Source organism: Alosa pseudoharengus, unplaced genomic scaffold (genome assembly GCF_046254945.1).
Source record: "Alosa pseudoharengus isolate Yale_2024_CS ecotype anadromous, Long Island Sound unplaced genomic scaffold, YU_APseudo_1.1 YU_APseudo_1.1_scf_2, whole genome shotgun sequence".
In the NCBI taxonomy this organism is placed as follows: domain Eukaryota; kingdom Metazoa; phylum Chordata; class Actinopteri; order Clupeiformes; family Clupeidae; genus Alosa; species Alosa pseudoharengus.
The window spans coordinates 38,654,602-38,667,642 of NW_027468663.1; the positions used below are offsets into that span (position 1 = coordinate 38,654,602).

The 13,041-nt window shown below is 42.3% G+C and overlaps 2 protein-coding genes across 2 annotated transcripts in view; one reads left to right on the top strand and one right to left on the bottom strand.

Moving 5' to 3' along the window:
- Positions 1-3,942: 3,942 nt before the first annotated feature.
- On the top strand, positions 3,943-6,571 carry LOC143133501 (fibrinogen-like protein 1). The gene is made up of 6 exons (XM_076293265.1): positions 3,943-4,069; positions 4,593-4,752; positions 5,262-5,359; positions 5,437-5,525; positions 6,002-6,192; positions 6,397-6,571. The coding sequence occupies exons 1-6, from the start codon at positions 3,943-3,945 to the stop codon at positions 6,569-6,571; spliced, it is 840 nt and encodes a 279-aa protein (XP_076149380.1).
- A 1,851-nt stretch (positions 6,572-8,422) lies between these two features.
- LOC143134508 (microtubule-associated tumor suppressor 1 homolog A-like) overlaps positions 8,423-13,041 on the bottom strand; it is a 39,209-nt gene continuing 34,590 nt past the window's right edge. Inside the window, exons 8-13 of the mRNA XM_076294930.1 lie at positions 12,784-12,889; positions 12,572-12,645; positions 12,258-12,353; positions 11,250-11,366; positions 9,988-10,085; positions 8,423-9,564 (exon numbers count right to left, since the gene is read on the bottom strand). Coding sequence (XP_076151045.1) covers positions 9,357-9,564; positions 9,988-10,085; positions 11,250-11,366; positions 12,258-12,353; positions 12,572-12,645; positions 12,784-12,889 — 699 coding nt within the window. The 3' untranslated portion in view covers positions 8,423-9,356. The remainder of the gene's footprint in view (positions 9,565-9,987; positions 10,086-11,249; positions 11,367-12,257; positions 12,354-12,571; positions 12,646-12,783; positions 12,890-13,041) is intronic.

The following is a 13,041-nucleotide window of genomic DNA, read 5'->3' on the forward strand; positions in this document are numbered from 1 at the left end:
TTGGGAAGATATCCATTATTAGTTGAGATAGAGAACAGGGCATGTCAATTTGACCACCATATACTGTCCTCAAAATCAGAGGAGTGTAACCATAGTGACGTTGAGTCAGGTCAGATCAGTGTCACAGATATGGAGCGCAGAAAGGTCATTTTTAATCACTCAATAAAAAAATGGCATTTATTTCTGTAAGGCGCACACCACATATGTCTGTAAATTGCTCAGCCCCAGAGAATCCTTTCACCATTGGCAATGATATTGCCAGATTCAGGACAGTCTACACACACGAGTCGAGCTGCCAGCTTGCAGTGGTGAGATACATGTCAAAATATAATAATTTTTATAATACGCTTTTTGTATTTTTATTATTTAAAAATCTAAATTAAATCAATGCAAGTATTAATACATGGAATTGTGGCAGATTTGGGTAGCCTAGACTCTGCTGGGGAAAAAAAAACAATAGCATGTGTGTATGGAACTTACAATGACCAGGATAAATGCTTAACTAAAGGTAGTGAAAATGCCCTTAAAACAGTCTAGGGTTCTAAGGGTTAAAGGATTTTTTCCCCCTTTTCAGAATACATTTGCTTTCCTGGTTCGGTTTTTCCTCATTGTTGTTTTCATTGTTCAATACTTTTCAGGGCAAATGTAACCCACACAAGGAGTGTTGGTGAGGTGTTGGCCACCAAAGGAACATGCCAAACATTTTGGTAAATTAGCTTATTCTCCTCCAGAGGTAGATAACATACCACATACCCTTCTCATCACTTTGTATGCCGTAACTTTTACACGGCCACGATTAGCCTAGCTTAGCATAGGTCTGCCCACCTCAATCAGCTATGCTAAATTAGGCTTACAGTTGGTGTGTCAGACTGCATGCACAAGAAGACAAGAAAGGCATGTATCATCTTATCTAACTCTAGGGGAGATGGTGGTGAATAAGCTTATTTCCTAAAATGTTGGTGTGTTTCTTATTTCTTGTGCTATAGGTAGGGTATGTATATATATATACAGTTAAGAACCAAATTATTCATACCCCTGGCAAATTTTGATGTAGGCTAATGTTGATTTTCTCTTCACCAATATTTTTGTTCTGACTGAAATGACATTGGCACATGCCAAAACGTTGCAAGACAATGTGGTAGAAACATGGAATCAAAAAAATTATTGTTTTTGTCTTTTTAACATTTTTATGAAAAATGGCATGTCCAAAATTATTCATACCCTTTTTAAATAATCAATGGAAACATCTTTATTTGCCATCAAAGCTCTCGAAATGGTTCTTATAATATCTACCAAGCCGCACCTTTTTAATAGCAATCTGGGTTTTGAGGCAGGAACGATTATTTGCCATCACTTTGGCCTTGTGCTAACGTTTTTGACCGACTGAGGTCTGGATCCTGGCTGGGCCACTCTAAAATGTTGACATTGTTCTCTGTTAACCATTTCTTGCCTTGTTTGGCTGTATGTTTTGGATCATTGTATGGTTTCAAAGTAAATAGTAACACTAAATCAAGAGGCTACACTGAGATTCTGGAGGAATAGATCAGGCAGTGTGCTAAGAGACCTGCCCCAATAGGCATCATTGGACCATTAAACCATACAATGATCCAAAACATACAGCCAAACAAGGCATGGATGTGTTTATGTGTGCGTGTGTGTGTGTGTGTGTGTGTGTGCCTGTGTATGTGAGTGTGTGTGTGCCTGTGTACATGTGTAGTGTGTGTGTGCCTGTGTATTTATGCGTGTGTGTGTGTGTGTGTGTGCATGTGCATTGTGTGTGTGTGTGTGTGTCCGTGTGCCTGTGTCTTTGTGTGTGTGTCTGTGTGTACGTTTCGTTTGTATGTGTGTGCATGCGTGCGTGTGTCTGTACGTGTGTGTGCATGTGTGTGTGTGTCTGTACATGTGTGTGCATGCGTGTGTGTGTATGAGTGTGTGCATGCCTGTGTGTGTGTGTGTGCGTGTGTGTAGCTGATATGGCACCCCATGAACGAAATTCCACAAATACTTGGCATGCATTCAGAGGGAGTCAAATTGATCCTACACTTCAAAATGTGTGCAGTTTTGAACATTTCAGCCAGAGATACCTGTGATTCATACCTGTCAACATTTAGCTTTCCAAAAACGGGAGATTTTTTTTCGGGGGGGGGGTGTCAGTGTTTATACCGGATATGTGTTTGCATATTTAATACGTTTCATACATGTGTTTCAACACTGCATTTCGGTCGTTGCTTTTACCTTACCATTACCTTACGCATGCCAGTTATGTATCCACCAGCTGCCTGCCTGCAGCTTACTTCCAAAACTCCAAAGCTGCTTGCTGTCAGATTTGGTTCCGAGGGCACAAGTTCAGTGTATCAACAACACTCAATAACAGTTTATGTGATGTGTTAATCAATTAAATTCCCAACAATTTCACAACAGCTAGTTCTGGAGTAGGCCATTCAACTAGCCCGCTTGCTTACGACGAGACTCAGGCTGCGCAGTCGGCATCCGCTTCCTTATTTGGGTTTTGGGTTGCCAGGTTTTAGCCTATGACAAAACGGTTGAAATTGAAACTAAGTGATCGTGTATGTGTAGGGTGTATTTCATACACAATCTGGCAACCTGAATGGATCAATGATTTTAAAATGAAGTTTGATGGCCATGCAAATTACGGGAGTTTTCCGGGAGAAATAACCAAACGGGAGGGTGCTGGGAGATGACCTTGAAATACGGGAGAAACCCGGGAAAAACGGGAGTGTTGACAGGTATGCTGTGATTACAACACATCTTTTCATTTTTAACTAGGTGGCGCTACACTTCAAATGAGTGGATATGGGATGTGTTGACATGGCCCCTTGAGACCAACATATCATCCTAGGCCCTACGGTTCTCGAGATATTGACAGAATACCATGTCTGGCCATCTACAGGCCGATTGATGTAAATGTACACATATATTAATTTATTGTATGGCCCCCATGAACGGAATTTCACAAAACTTGGAAGCATTCAGAGGGTGTTAATAGTGATCCCACACTTCAAACATTGTGCAGTTTTGAACATTTGAACACACATGTACACAAAAGCAATCACACACATGCACACATTCATTTACATGCAAGAGTAGAGTATGGAGTGATTTATTTTTGCGGAGATAATGTGCAGGATTGGGCGGCGGTCATATTTTGTACCCCTCTGCGGTACATCTTGTTTCATTTGGGTTTAATTAGCAGTTTGGAACTGATTTAAGTATGTATTTAGCATGCATTCACATGGTTGGAGTAATGTGAGGTTTTCAGTTAAACTTTCAAGGACAAAATTCCTACTTCCCAATAGGTTAGGGAAATGAGACATAACAATGCCCTTAAACTCTATCCTTCTGATAAGACTGAGTAGACAAAACTGAATATGAGGATGGGAACTCTCATTCCTTGGGAGGATTCAGAGTCTTGCATCATTTCATCCACTGGTGTTAAGAACAGTCCTGTAATATAGACTCATTGATGGTTCATCCAGACAAAATGAGGACTCTATGGACTTCCATGTTCCATTTTATATTCATTGCAAATTTGCTGATTTTTAAGAATAGCTTGTCGGTAAGTATGTCTTTTATTCACACAGTGAATAAGTGGCTTAAATACAATGCCTAATGAATACAATTTGACTTTAGAATTTCTGATTCTCAGACATACAATTTTATAAGGTGTTTAAATTTGTGAAATATTATAGTTAAAGGTGTGTCAAAAGATTTCTCTACAGTAGGCCTATCTTTAGAATTTAGTTTGTTCAAAGGCTACGCAATAGTTGGTATTTGTGTGTGTGTGTGTGTGTGTGTGTGTGTGTGTGTGTGTGTGTGTGTGTGTGTGTGCGCGCGCACCAGGCTCCTGTGCAGCAGCATCAGGTGCCTGCACCAGCTAACTGCCAAGATGAGGTGCGCTGGCTCCAATCCCAGCTTCTCCAAATGAAAGAGTACATTCAGCAGCTCCAGGACCAGCTGAGTCAGACCAGCACAGGTCACCAGCACACTCCTGACGTTCCCCAAAGGCGAATCGTCCAGCCCCAGACAGGCAGTGAGCCAGAGTACATAGGTCAGACACATTCAAGGAAAATATATCAATTATGATATTTTGGTAGCAACACATACTGTTCAATTGACTTTTTATTTAAAAAAAAGCTTTTTTTGTGGTATAATGTTGTGAAAAGGATGGAATGGAAGTCAGGCATGACGTGATTCAATTAGTCAATTAGTTCTGCTGGATTGAATTTGCTGAACCTTATTTGATACAATAAATAACAGATTGCTTAATAAATTACATACTCTAATTTGTATGGTAAAAAACAACTACACAATACATTTACCAAGAAATGAATAAACATTGCGCACTCATTCTCGTCAATTATGATCTAGGGTACCAGATAAAGCACCTAAAAATTATATGAATGTGATAGGAGATTTTGCTTCAGAGTTTAGATTCATTTCATATTTATTTACCCCATCATGACTTGGAGTGCTGCTTTTTTGTAGTTTGTGAGTTCCTTTCTCTGGGGCTTCTATCACCTGATATCGCTGATGTAAAAGCTTTAGGAGTGTTTGCTGTTGTCTGTTGCCAGACTGCTCACAGGTGTTTGAGGATGGGAACTTGGTCAGCGGCGTGTACATGATTAAACCAAAGCAATCCCCGACCTCTGTCATGGTGTTCTGTGACATGAGTGATGGTGGAGGCTGGACCGTGTTTCAGAGGAGGAAAGATGGACAGGAGTCCTTTGACAGGTGGGGCTCTTTACCAGGGAACATCTGGGGAAAACACAACAAACTTTCTCTTATGTGACTAAAGGGGATACACTGTTACAGATAAGAGAGACAATGCAGCCATTTCCCCCCTGTATAATTGTACATTTTTAATAGACTATGACTAAACACATTAGACAGAGATAAATAAACAACAGACCTTTAACAATTTCATAATTTTTGGCTATTTATGTGTCATTCATTGTTATTATGGTAGATCATGTTATATCTAGACATGCATGGTAGTCACACAAATGATCTCTCAAATGCACTTAAATATTTCTAACTAAAGGTGTAGATATATACACACACAAAATGTTGCATAACAGCAGAGCATGCATGCCTTGCACAAATAATGTTACAGATAACAGATATTTGAATATAGAATATACAGTAACTGAAACAATGTTTTGAAAAAGCATTTTAGCAGAATACTGTAGCAGCTATAGTGAAAAGTGCTACAGTATGCCCTTCCTCTTTTCCCCCTACAGGACCTGGGTGGAGTATAAGCATGGCTTTGGGAATCTTCTCTCCAATGATGGGGAGTTTTGGTTGGGGAATGACCCCCTACACTACCTCACATCACAGGGTAGGAGATTCAAGGGCACTGGTGGTCAAATGTTTTATTATTCATTTTCTGATCTGATCTTTTGATGTAATTCACAGGCAATTATAAACTCAAGATAAAAATGGAGGACTTTGATGGTATCCCACGCTTTGCTGAATACAAAAATGTCAAAGTTGGAGATGAAAAGGTGTGAGTGTGTGGCTTGATTTTGATTGGTTGGTTGAATGTCAAACATTTCCCATGTACTGTGTGATGTCCCTCGTTTGTGTATATTCCAGTTCAGTATATTATGTCTTTGTGGGCTTGGGAGCTTGATGTGATTTAAACAGACAAGGCCATCTTGTATCTTACAGCTGATTGGCTAGGGTGGTAGGATAATTGACTTTTCAAGCTTGCAGTGATACCTAGAACTATTAAGGAATGGCATTATAATGTATTTTTGCAGCATAGACCAAAATAGCCTGAACTGCGAAAGCGAGCAGGGGCTTGCACTGATGTTGACGATATTTAGTAATGAATGATGGTTTGTTTGTGTTGAGCCGAAGTCTGACTTTAAAAGCCAGAAATACAAATAATAACAAGACTGAAAATATAATTTGTACAGACACATAGATCCATTCATGTACTTTTTAATTGACGTGAGAGTGTTGTGTCTTTTGTCAGGATGAGTATGAATTGCAGGTGGGTGACTACAAGGGAAATGCAGGTGATGCTTTGGTTGATGCGCACCCCCACCCTGAGAGACCACAGAGTAATGACCACCAAGGTCTGAACTTCAGCACATATGATCACAACAGCCATGAGGAGGATCCACAGTGTATTCACCAGGACAAGTCTGGATGGTGGTTCAGCAGGTATCACAAGAGAGACCTCCTCTAGTGAAAAGTGCAACTTATGAGATCTGCATTGTAAAATAAATCTTGTTCTGGGTACACTGGAATCCCAAAGAACACACAAAATGCCCACACTAATAATGCTAGTATGCAAGTATGTAATGAAATGTATGCACCCACAAAGAGCATCACCTAATCAAATTGAATTCCAATTTTGTCCACTAGATGTCACTCTGGTAATTTAAATGGTCATTACTACAACGGCCCCTACCAGGCAATGACAGATGATGGGGTTGTGTGGTACACCTGGCATGGCTACTGGTACTCAATCAAGTCTGTGGTCATGATGATCCGCCCAGAGGGATTTGAAGAGCCCAAAGCAGAGCATGAACCGAACTGACGTTAATCAGTGAAAGGTGTTCTGGCAGTTGAGCACACTATATTTGTCAGATGATTAATAAAATAACCCTGCATGCATCAACACTAACTGAATGTATTTTTCAAACAGATTGTAGGCTATTCAAAATACTCTTTGAGTTCAGTGACTCAAACTTGATCAAATGGCAAAATGTGATTACTACAGTAAAATGAAATGTGCCATCACCTTCATACATACAGCAGTGAAAAATAAAATGAACCTCTTCAAATGGCAGCATAACCCTTTTTGCCATATGTTTGGAAGGGCATTTCATGGCTGTGGGACAGGATGCTCTGTCTGTTTATGACATTTAAATGGTCAGGCGAAGAAGAGCTAGTCTGCATTTACACGGCCTAACGAGCTCTGTTTGGCAACTAAAACATTAAATCTGTTCAGAATGTCAGAACACTACAAGCCAAAAGCAGAAATAGCCTCATGGTACTGATGATCTGTCAAAAGAGCTTTACTCTACTGAAAATAGGATTTTAGCCTTTTCTTGTGCAGTATGGTTGACTTCCAAGGTTCTGTTAAAATGTTGTGAAGAGGCTTGAAAGAGTCCTGCTGTAATATGCAAGAGCACATCCTATAAAAGGCATGAAACATGACAGGAAGGGAAGGGAGGAAAAGGAGTGGAGGATTTAAGCCAGCCATCACAAATGAAATGATGGCCAGGCACATCCTCATCCTGGTATAAAGATTCTCCATTTCCTAAAGAGGAAGAACATGCATAGATAAATGCAAGCCTCTGTGGATTTGTGAATTGAAGATATTCAGCGTTTCCATTTACGATATTCAGGAAGTGTCCTGAGTATCTCCACGGACAAAGAAGGTGAGGATCCTGCCTGGTGGTGATTTCAGAGAGGTGCAGTTCTTCATAGGTGCAGGGCCGATGCAAGCCTTTTGAAACTGGGGGAGCAAATATTCCTCCTTTCGTATTCATTCATAGATTTCCAAGATATGATTGAGTAATGCATGTAAGAATGATTGAATCATCAGCCAGTCAATCAAGCAGTAAAGTGTGTGTGAGTGCTTCCAGAGGCTGACAAGATACCTGTTGGTTATGTCATATCACACACAACTCCATACATTTACATGTATGCACACGCACACACACACACACCATACCTGTCAACATTTAGCTTTCCAAAAACGGGAGATTTTTTTTCAGGGGGGGGGGGGGGGGCAGTGTTTATACCGGATCTGTGTTTGCATATTTAATACGTTTCATACACGTGTTTCAACACTGCATTTCGGTCGTTGCTTTTACCTTACCATTACCTTACACATGTCAGTTATGTATCCACCAGCTGCCTGCCTGCAGCCTACTTCCAAAACTCCAAAGCTGCTTGCTGTCAGATTTGGTTCCAAGGGAACAAGTTGTGTATCAACAACACTCAATAACAGTTTATGTGATGTGTTAATCAATTAAATTCCCAACAATTTCACAACAGCTAGTTCTGGAGTAGGCCATTCATCTAGCCCGCTTGCTTACGACAAGACTCAGGCTGCGCAGTTGGCACCCGCTTCCTTATTTGGGTTTTGGGTTGCCAGGTTTTAGCCTATGACAAAACGGTTGAAATTGAAACTAAGTGATTGTGTATGTGTAGGGTGTATTTCATACACAATCTGGCAACCTGAATGCATCAATGATTTTAAAATGAAGTTTGATGGCAATGCAAATTAAGGGAGAAACCCGGGAAAAACGGGAGTGTTGACAGGTATGACACACACACACACACCACTGTACACACATTATTTCTTCTCACCTTAGACATGAAAACTCAGACACTCATTGTAACTAATAAGGTATCAAAAAAAAGACATCTTCATGTGTATTTTCCAGGTTTCATAGCACTGTATTTATTGAGTTCAAAATCAAAATAAATGTGGAAAGCAGGTCACTCTGGGTGGGGAAAAGGGATTTATTCCCTTAACACAGTGTTATGGATAAAGAACATTCTGGAAAGAAATCAAAATATCCAGGGAAGTACATTCTACAGTCTGATTACAAGGTAGAGATGTTGGATTGGGTACAACTTTACTTATTTTACTAATTTTACTCCTCACATATTTTGTGTGTCTGAGGGATTTAAAAGTCTATTTCCTGTAGGGCATAACACAGTTAGTAATCTTGAAAAAAAAAAAAAAGAATTTTCCAAACACAAAACTGATTACAGGTTTGAATTACTTTTGCATTATCCCAATTTAGTGTTCTAAGCACACATTACTAATTAGCAGGATCATCCCCGTTGCTTAGACACAGTACACAAAACCTGCTGAAATGAAAAATCTAATTCAAAAATAAAACTTGAGTTGAAAGTTCAAACAGGCAAGACACTATATACAAGCCCTGAGGTTCACCATATCCTCTCTTCTTTTTCTTCTTCTTCTCGTTCCTCCTCTCCTTTCGTTCAGTCGGAGAAAAAGGCCGGAGAGCGTGGGGGTGGGCAGTCCCTGTCTCCTTAAGTGCATCCGTGCGACATTGTCTCTGGCTCTCTCCCACCCTTTATTTGGGATCAACTCTTTATAGAGTCTTAAAAGTTTACAAGAAAATGTACAATGAGAAGAGATGTGAATGGCTTCACATAATAAAAAGGAAGTCCGTTCGGGGTTTGTTTTTTTGGGGGGGATAGCTTTGGATGGGAGAGTTTTAAGGAATACAGGGGTGTAAGGTGTCCGGGTGAGGTTGTTGAGTCTTTGGAGGCGTTGGGCGCCCAGGGCTGGGGTATTGGTGTCCGGGGGGGTGGGGTGGGGGGGGGTTGTGGGGTTATCTTGGGGAGAGGGGGGCTGTGGGGAAGGACGCTGAGTTGCGGGGTGAGTGGAAGGGCGAGGTGGGCGAGAGGCGGCGCGGACTGCTCAGGTCACCGTTGTGCAGCTTCCACAGGAGTTCCTCGTTCTCCATGGACAGACGCTTGTTGACCTTGGACTCCTTCTGCAAGGTCTGCTGTAGCATGGCCTGCTCGGTGGAGAGCTGCCTGCAGGTGGCGACAGAGAGACAGAGACAGGAGTGCGGGAGAGAGAGAGTAGAGAAAGGATCGGGAGAGAAAGGAAAAGAATGGAGAGAGGCGGTCAGAAAAACATGAACACATTCGGGTAAAGTTACATAGCAGCACACGTGCACACACAACCCTTTTACATAACCACACTTAAGGGTGTAAGACACGTTAACCCCACCCCCGCTCAGATGCATGGAGTGGACACACACATTCCTCTGTAACCACATAGTCTCATAAGACTTTAGATTTAGTTGAGGAAATGTTAAAAGTGAAAAGCATTGTGTGTATAAGGTTGCATGCGTCTTTGCGAGTATGGGAGGGAGAGAGAGAGAGAGAGAGAGAGAGAGTGAGTGAGAGAGAGAGAGTGTGTGTTTGTGTGTATGGACTTCATGGTTTTCTTACCTGGACAGCGCTTGGTGTTTGTCCATCCTGGCTCTGTAGTCCTCATTCTCCTGCTGCACCTTGTTAAGGCATTCCTCCAGCTTCGCGTTTGTCTCCACCTGCCAATCAACACAGCACAGCAAACCTCTTAGCAACACAACACAGCAACACAGCAACCTGGACATTTAGCTATTAGCTTTCAATATGCAAATCTTTCAGAGGTGGAACACATCAAAGACAATAAAACATAAACTAAGCAACTCCAAACCAATGGCCGGATACAGCTTGGCTACAGGGCCTTGCATGTTCAGAGCAATCTGGATGAGGCACTTAAGCCTTCAGAGAGCTCCCGTGGAAAATTATCATTTAAAACCTGTTTGTGGATTCCTGACCCGAAGCCAAGACACCTCTTGTCACGCTACTAAGTAGCAAAACAAACACTCAAACAAAAACACTCTTTTGAAATGGAAGCACTCCTGTGGCTAAGTCGGAACGCCACACCCTCTTCTGAAAGGCAACACAGTTACCTGTCAGTGCCTGACCACAAGTGCTGGCAGTAACTGCTAACCATCCACAAACGATATTCTAAATCCTAGAAATCCCATTAATGCGACCATTAGTGGTTTATTCAAATTGTGTTGGCTGAAAAATTAAATGTTTTTTTTTTCTGATTGATATAATAATGTGGCAAATTGAAGTATTTTATTGACAAGCAGTCTGCACTAAGACCTGGTGTATGCTACTTCTGCCCATCACAGCCATTCAGCTCCTCACGGCTCAGTCATACAGAGTTGCCTTTTCTGCACTTGGGCACCAAGTTCACAATATTTCCATGAGCCTCCCTGACTGCTTTGAAAAATGGCTGCACTGCAGATGGTGAGCTGCTATGAATGATTTATAACGTTTTAAAGATTGAATGCTGGAGCCACCCGTCTCTTCATGCACACTAATAATACTTAAGACTTAGAATATCCTCTTATTTTAGTTGTGAAAAGATGAGGCTTAATTCTCTCTCTCTATCTCTCTCTCTCCTCTCTCTCTCTCTCTCTCTCTCTCTCTCTCTCTCTCTCTTCTCTTCTCTCTCTCTCTCTCTCTCTCTTCTCATCTCTCTTCTCTCTCTCATCTCTCTCTCTCTCTCTCTCTTCTTCTCTCTCTCATTCTCTGTCTCTCTCTCTCTCTCTCTCTCTCTCTCCTCTCTCTCTCTCTCTTCTCTCTCTCTCTCTCTCTCTCTGTGTGTGTGTGTGTGTGTGTCTCACACAGGTAAAACAGACTTGAAGACTCACTATCTTATCCATCTGCATGAGCTTTTTGTCCTGCTGATGAAGCTGCTGAGTCTTCATCTCCAGGACGACCTTCAGACTCTCTAGTTCTTGCTCCAGGTACAGCGTGTGGGCATCCTTCTACACAGAGAGGATGGAAACAGGAGAGAGGGAAGAGAGGATGGTGGGAAGAGAGGAAGGGAACAGGAGAGAGAGGGAAGAGGAGAGAGAGGGAAGAGAGGATGGTGGGAACAGGAGAGAGAGGGAAGAGAGGAAGGGAACAGGAGAGAGAGGGAAGAGAGGATGGGAACAGGAGAGAGAGGGAAGAGGAGAGAGAGGGAAGAGAGGATGGGAACAGGAGAGAGAGGGAAGAGGAGAGAGAGGAAAGAGAGGATGGTGGGAACAGGAGAGAGAGGGAAGAGAGGATGGGAACAGGAGAGAGAGGGAAGAGGAGAGAGAGGGAAGAGAGGATGGGAACAGGAGAGAGAGGGAAGAGGAGAGAGAGGGAAGAGAGGATGGTGGGAACAGGAGAGAGAGGGAAGAGGAGAGAGAGGGAAGAGAGGATGGTGGGAACAGGAGAGAGAGGGAAGAGGAGAGAGAGGGAAGAGAGGATGGTGGGAATAGGAGAGAGAGGGAAGAGGATGGTGGGAACAGGAGAGAGAGGGAAGAGAGGATGGGAACAGGAGAGAGAGGGAAGAGAGGGCCGCGGACATGAGTGACCAAGGACACAAAGTACTTGATCTATACTGGTATTGACTTGGGTTTCTCATTCAGTATTACTATGCAGTGTGCAGTTCCATTTCAACCCAGTAGAAGGTGCTGCTGCAAAGGGACTTAGCATGGCATGCTTCATGAATACATGAGGTCTACCACACAATAGTTTTCAATCCAGGTTAGAAGCTGCATCCACATTTTTGAGGGATACAACATGTAACTAGAATTCTGGGCATCAGTGGTTGTTGCACACATATTTCTCTTTTACTTGGGAAACATATCAGAGAGTGCATGTAAAATCCAGAACGTTTCCCTTACCTGGCTCTTCTCAGACAGTATCCTCCTCCTTTCCTCCTCAGCTTGGAGTTTCGTCTTGAGCTCGTTGTTTTCCATTGCTAGCTCCTCAATTTGTCGCTGGCAAGAGTTATAAAGGTCAGTGTTAATTTGCATAGAGAGAAGACCCACCGAACATGCCATATTTCATTTGGCATGCTACATGAGAGTCATGCTAAAACAGACTTGTTGCCCCCCAAATGATTGGCAGTTGTAAAGGTAAAGGCATGTTTTGTCTTTTAGCACAGAAAACTGCAGAAAACAGCCCTACCAGATAGCTCCAAGTAAAATTAACTTACAGAGAGAGATGCCTCCGAGTCTTTGAGAGTCTTGTCCAAGGCATTCATGTTTTGCTCATGAGTCTTCTGAAGCTCTGAGGACGCAAAAAAAACTTGATTATTTATTCAATACATATTTTATGGTGTGTGCACTATTATAGACAGACAGACCGACAGACAGACACTGTATATGGGATGTGGAGAAGGAGTGCTGGCGGGAGAAGCAGGCTTACCCTGCAGGGTTGCTTCATTCTGCTGTTTGAGAGTCTCCATCTGTTGGGCATGGATGGCTTCCTGTTCCTGCCGATGAGCCTCTTGTTTGGATCGAACATCCTCCACCTGCCAGGGGAAGAAGGCAAGACTGAGCCACCAGCTACTCAACAGCAAACACCAACACTACGTCTGTTCTTCACATCCGTGTCTCTGTATCAATGCAGTCGTTTTAAAGGGTCCAGGTGGAGACTTTTGTAGGATGCGAGGTGTGTTGAACG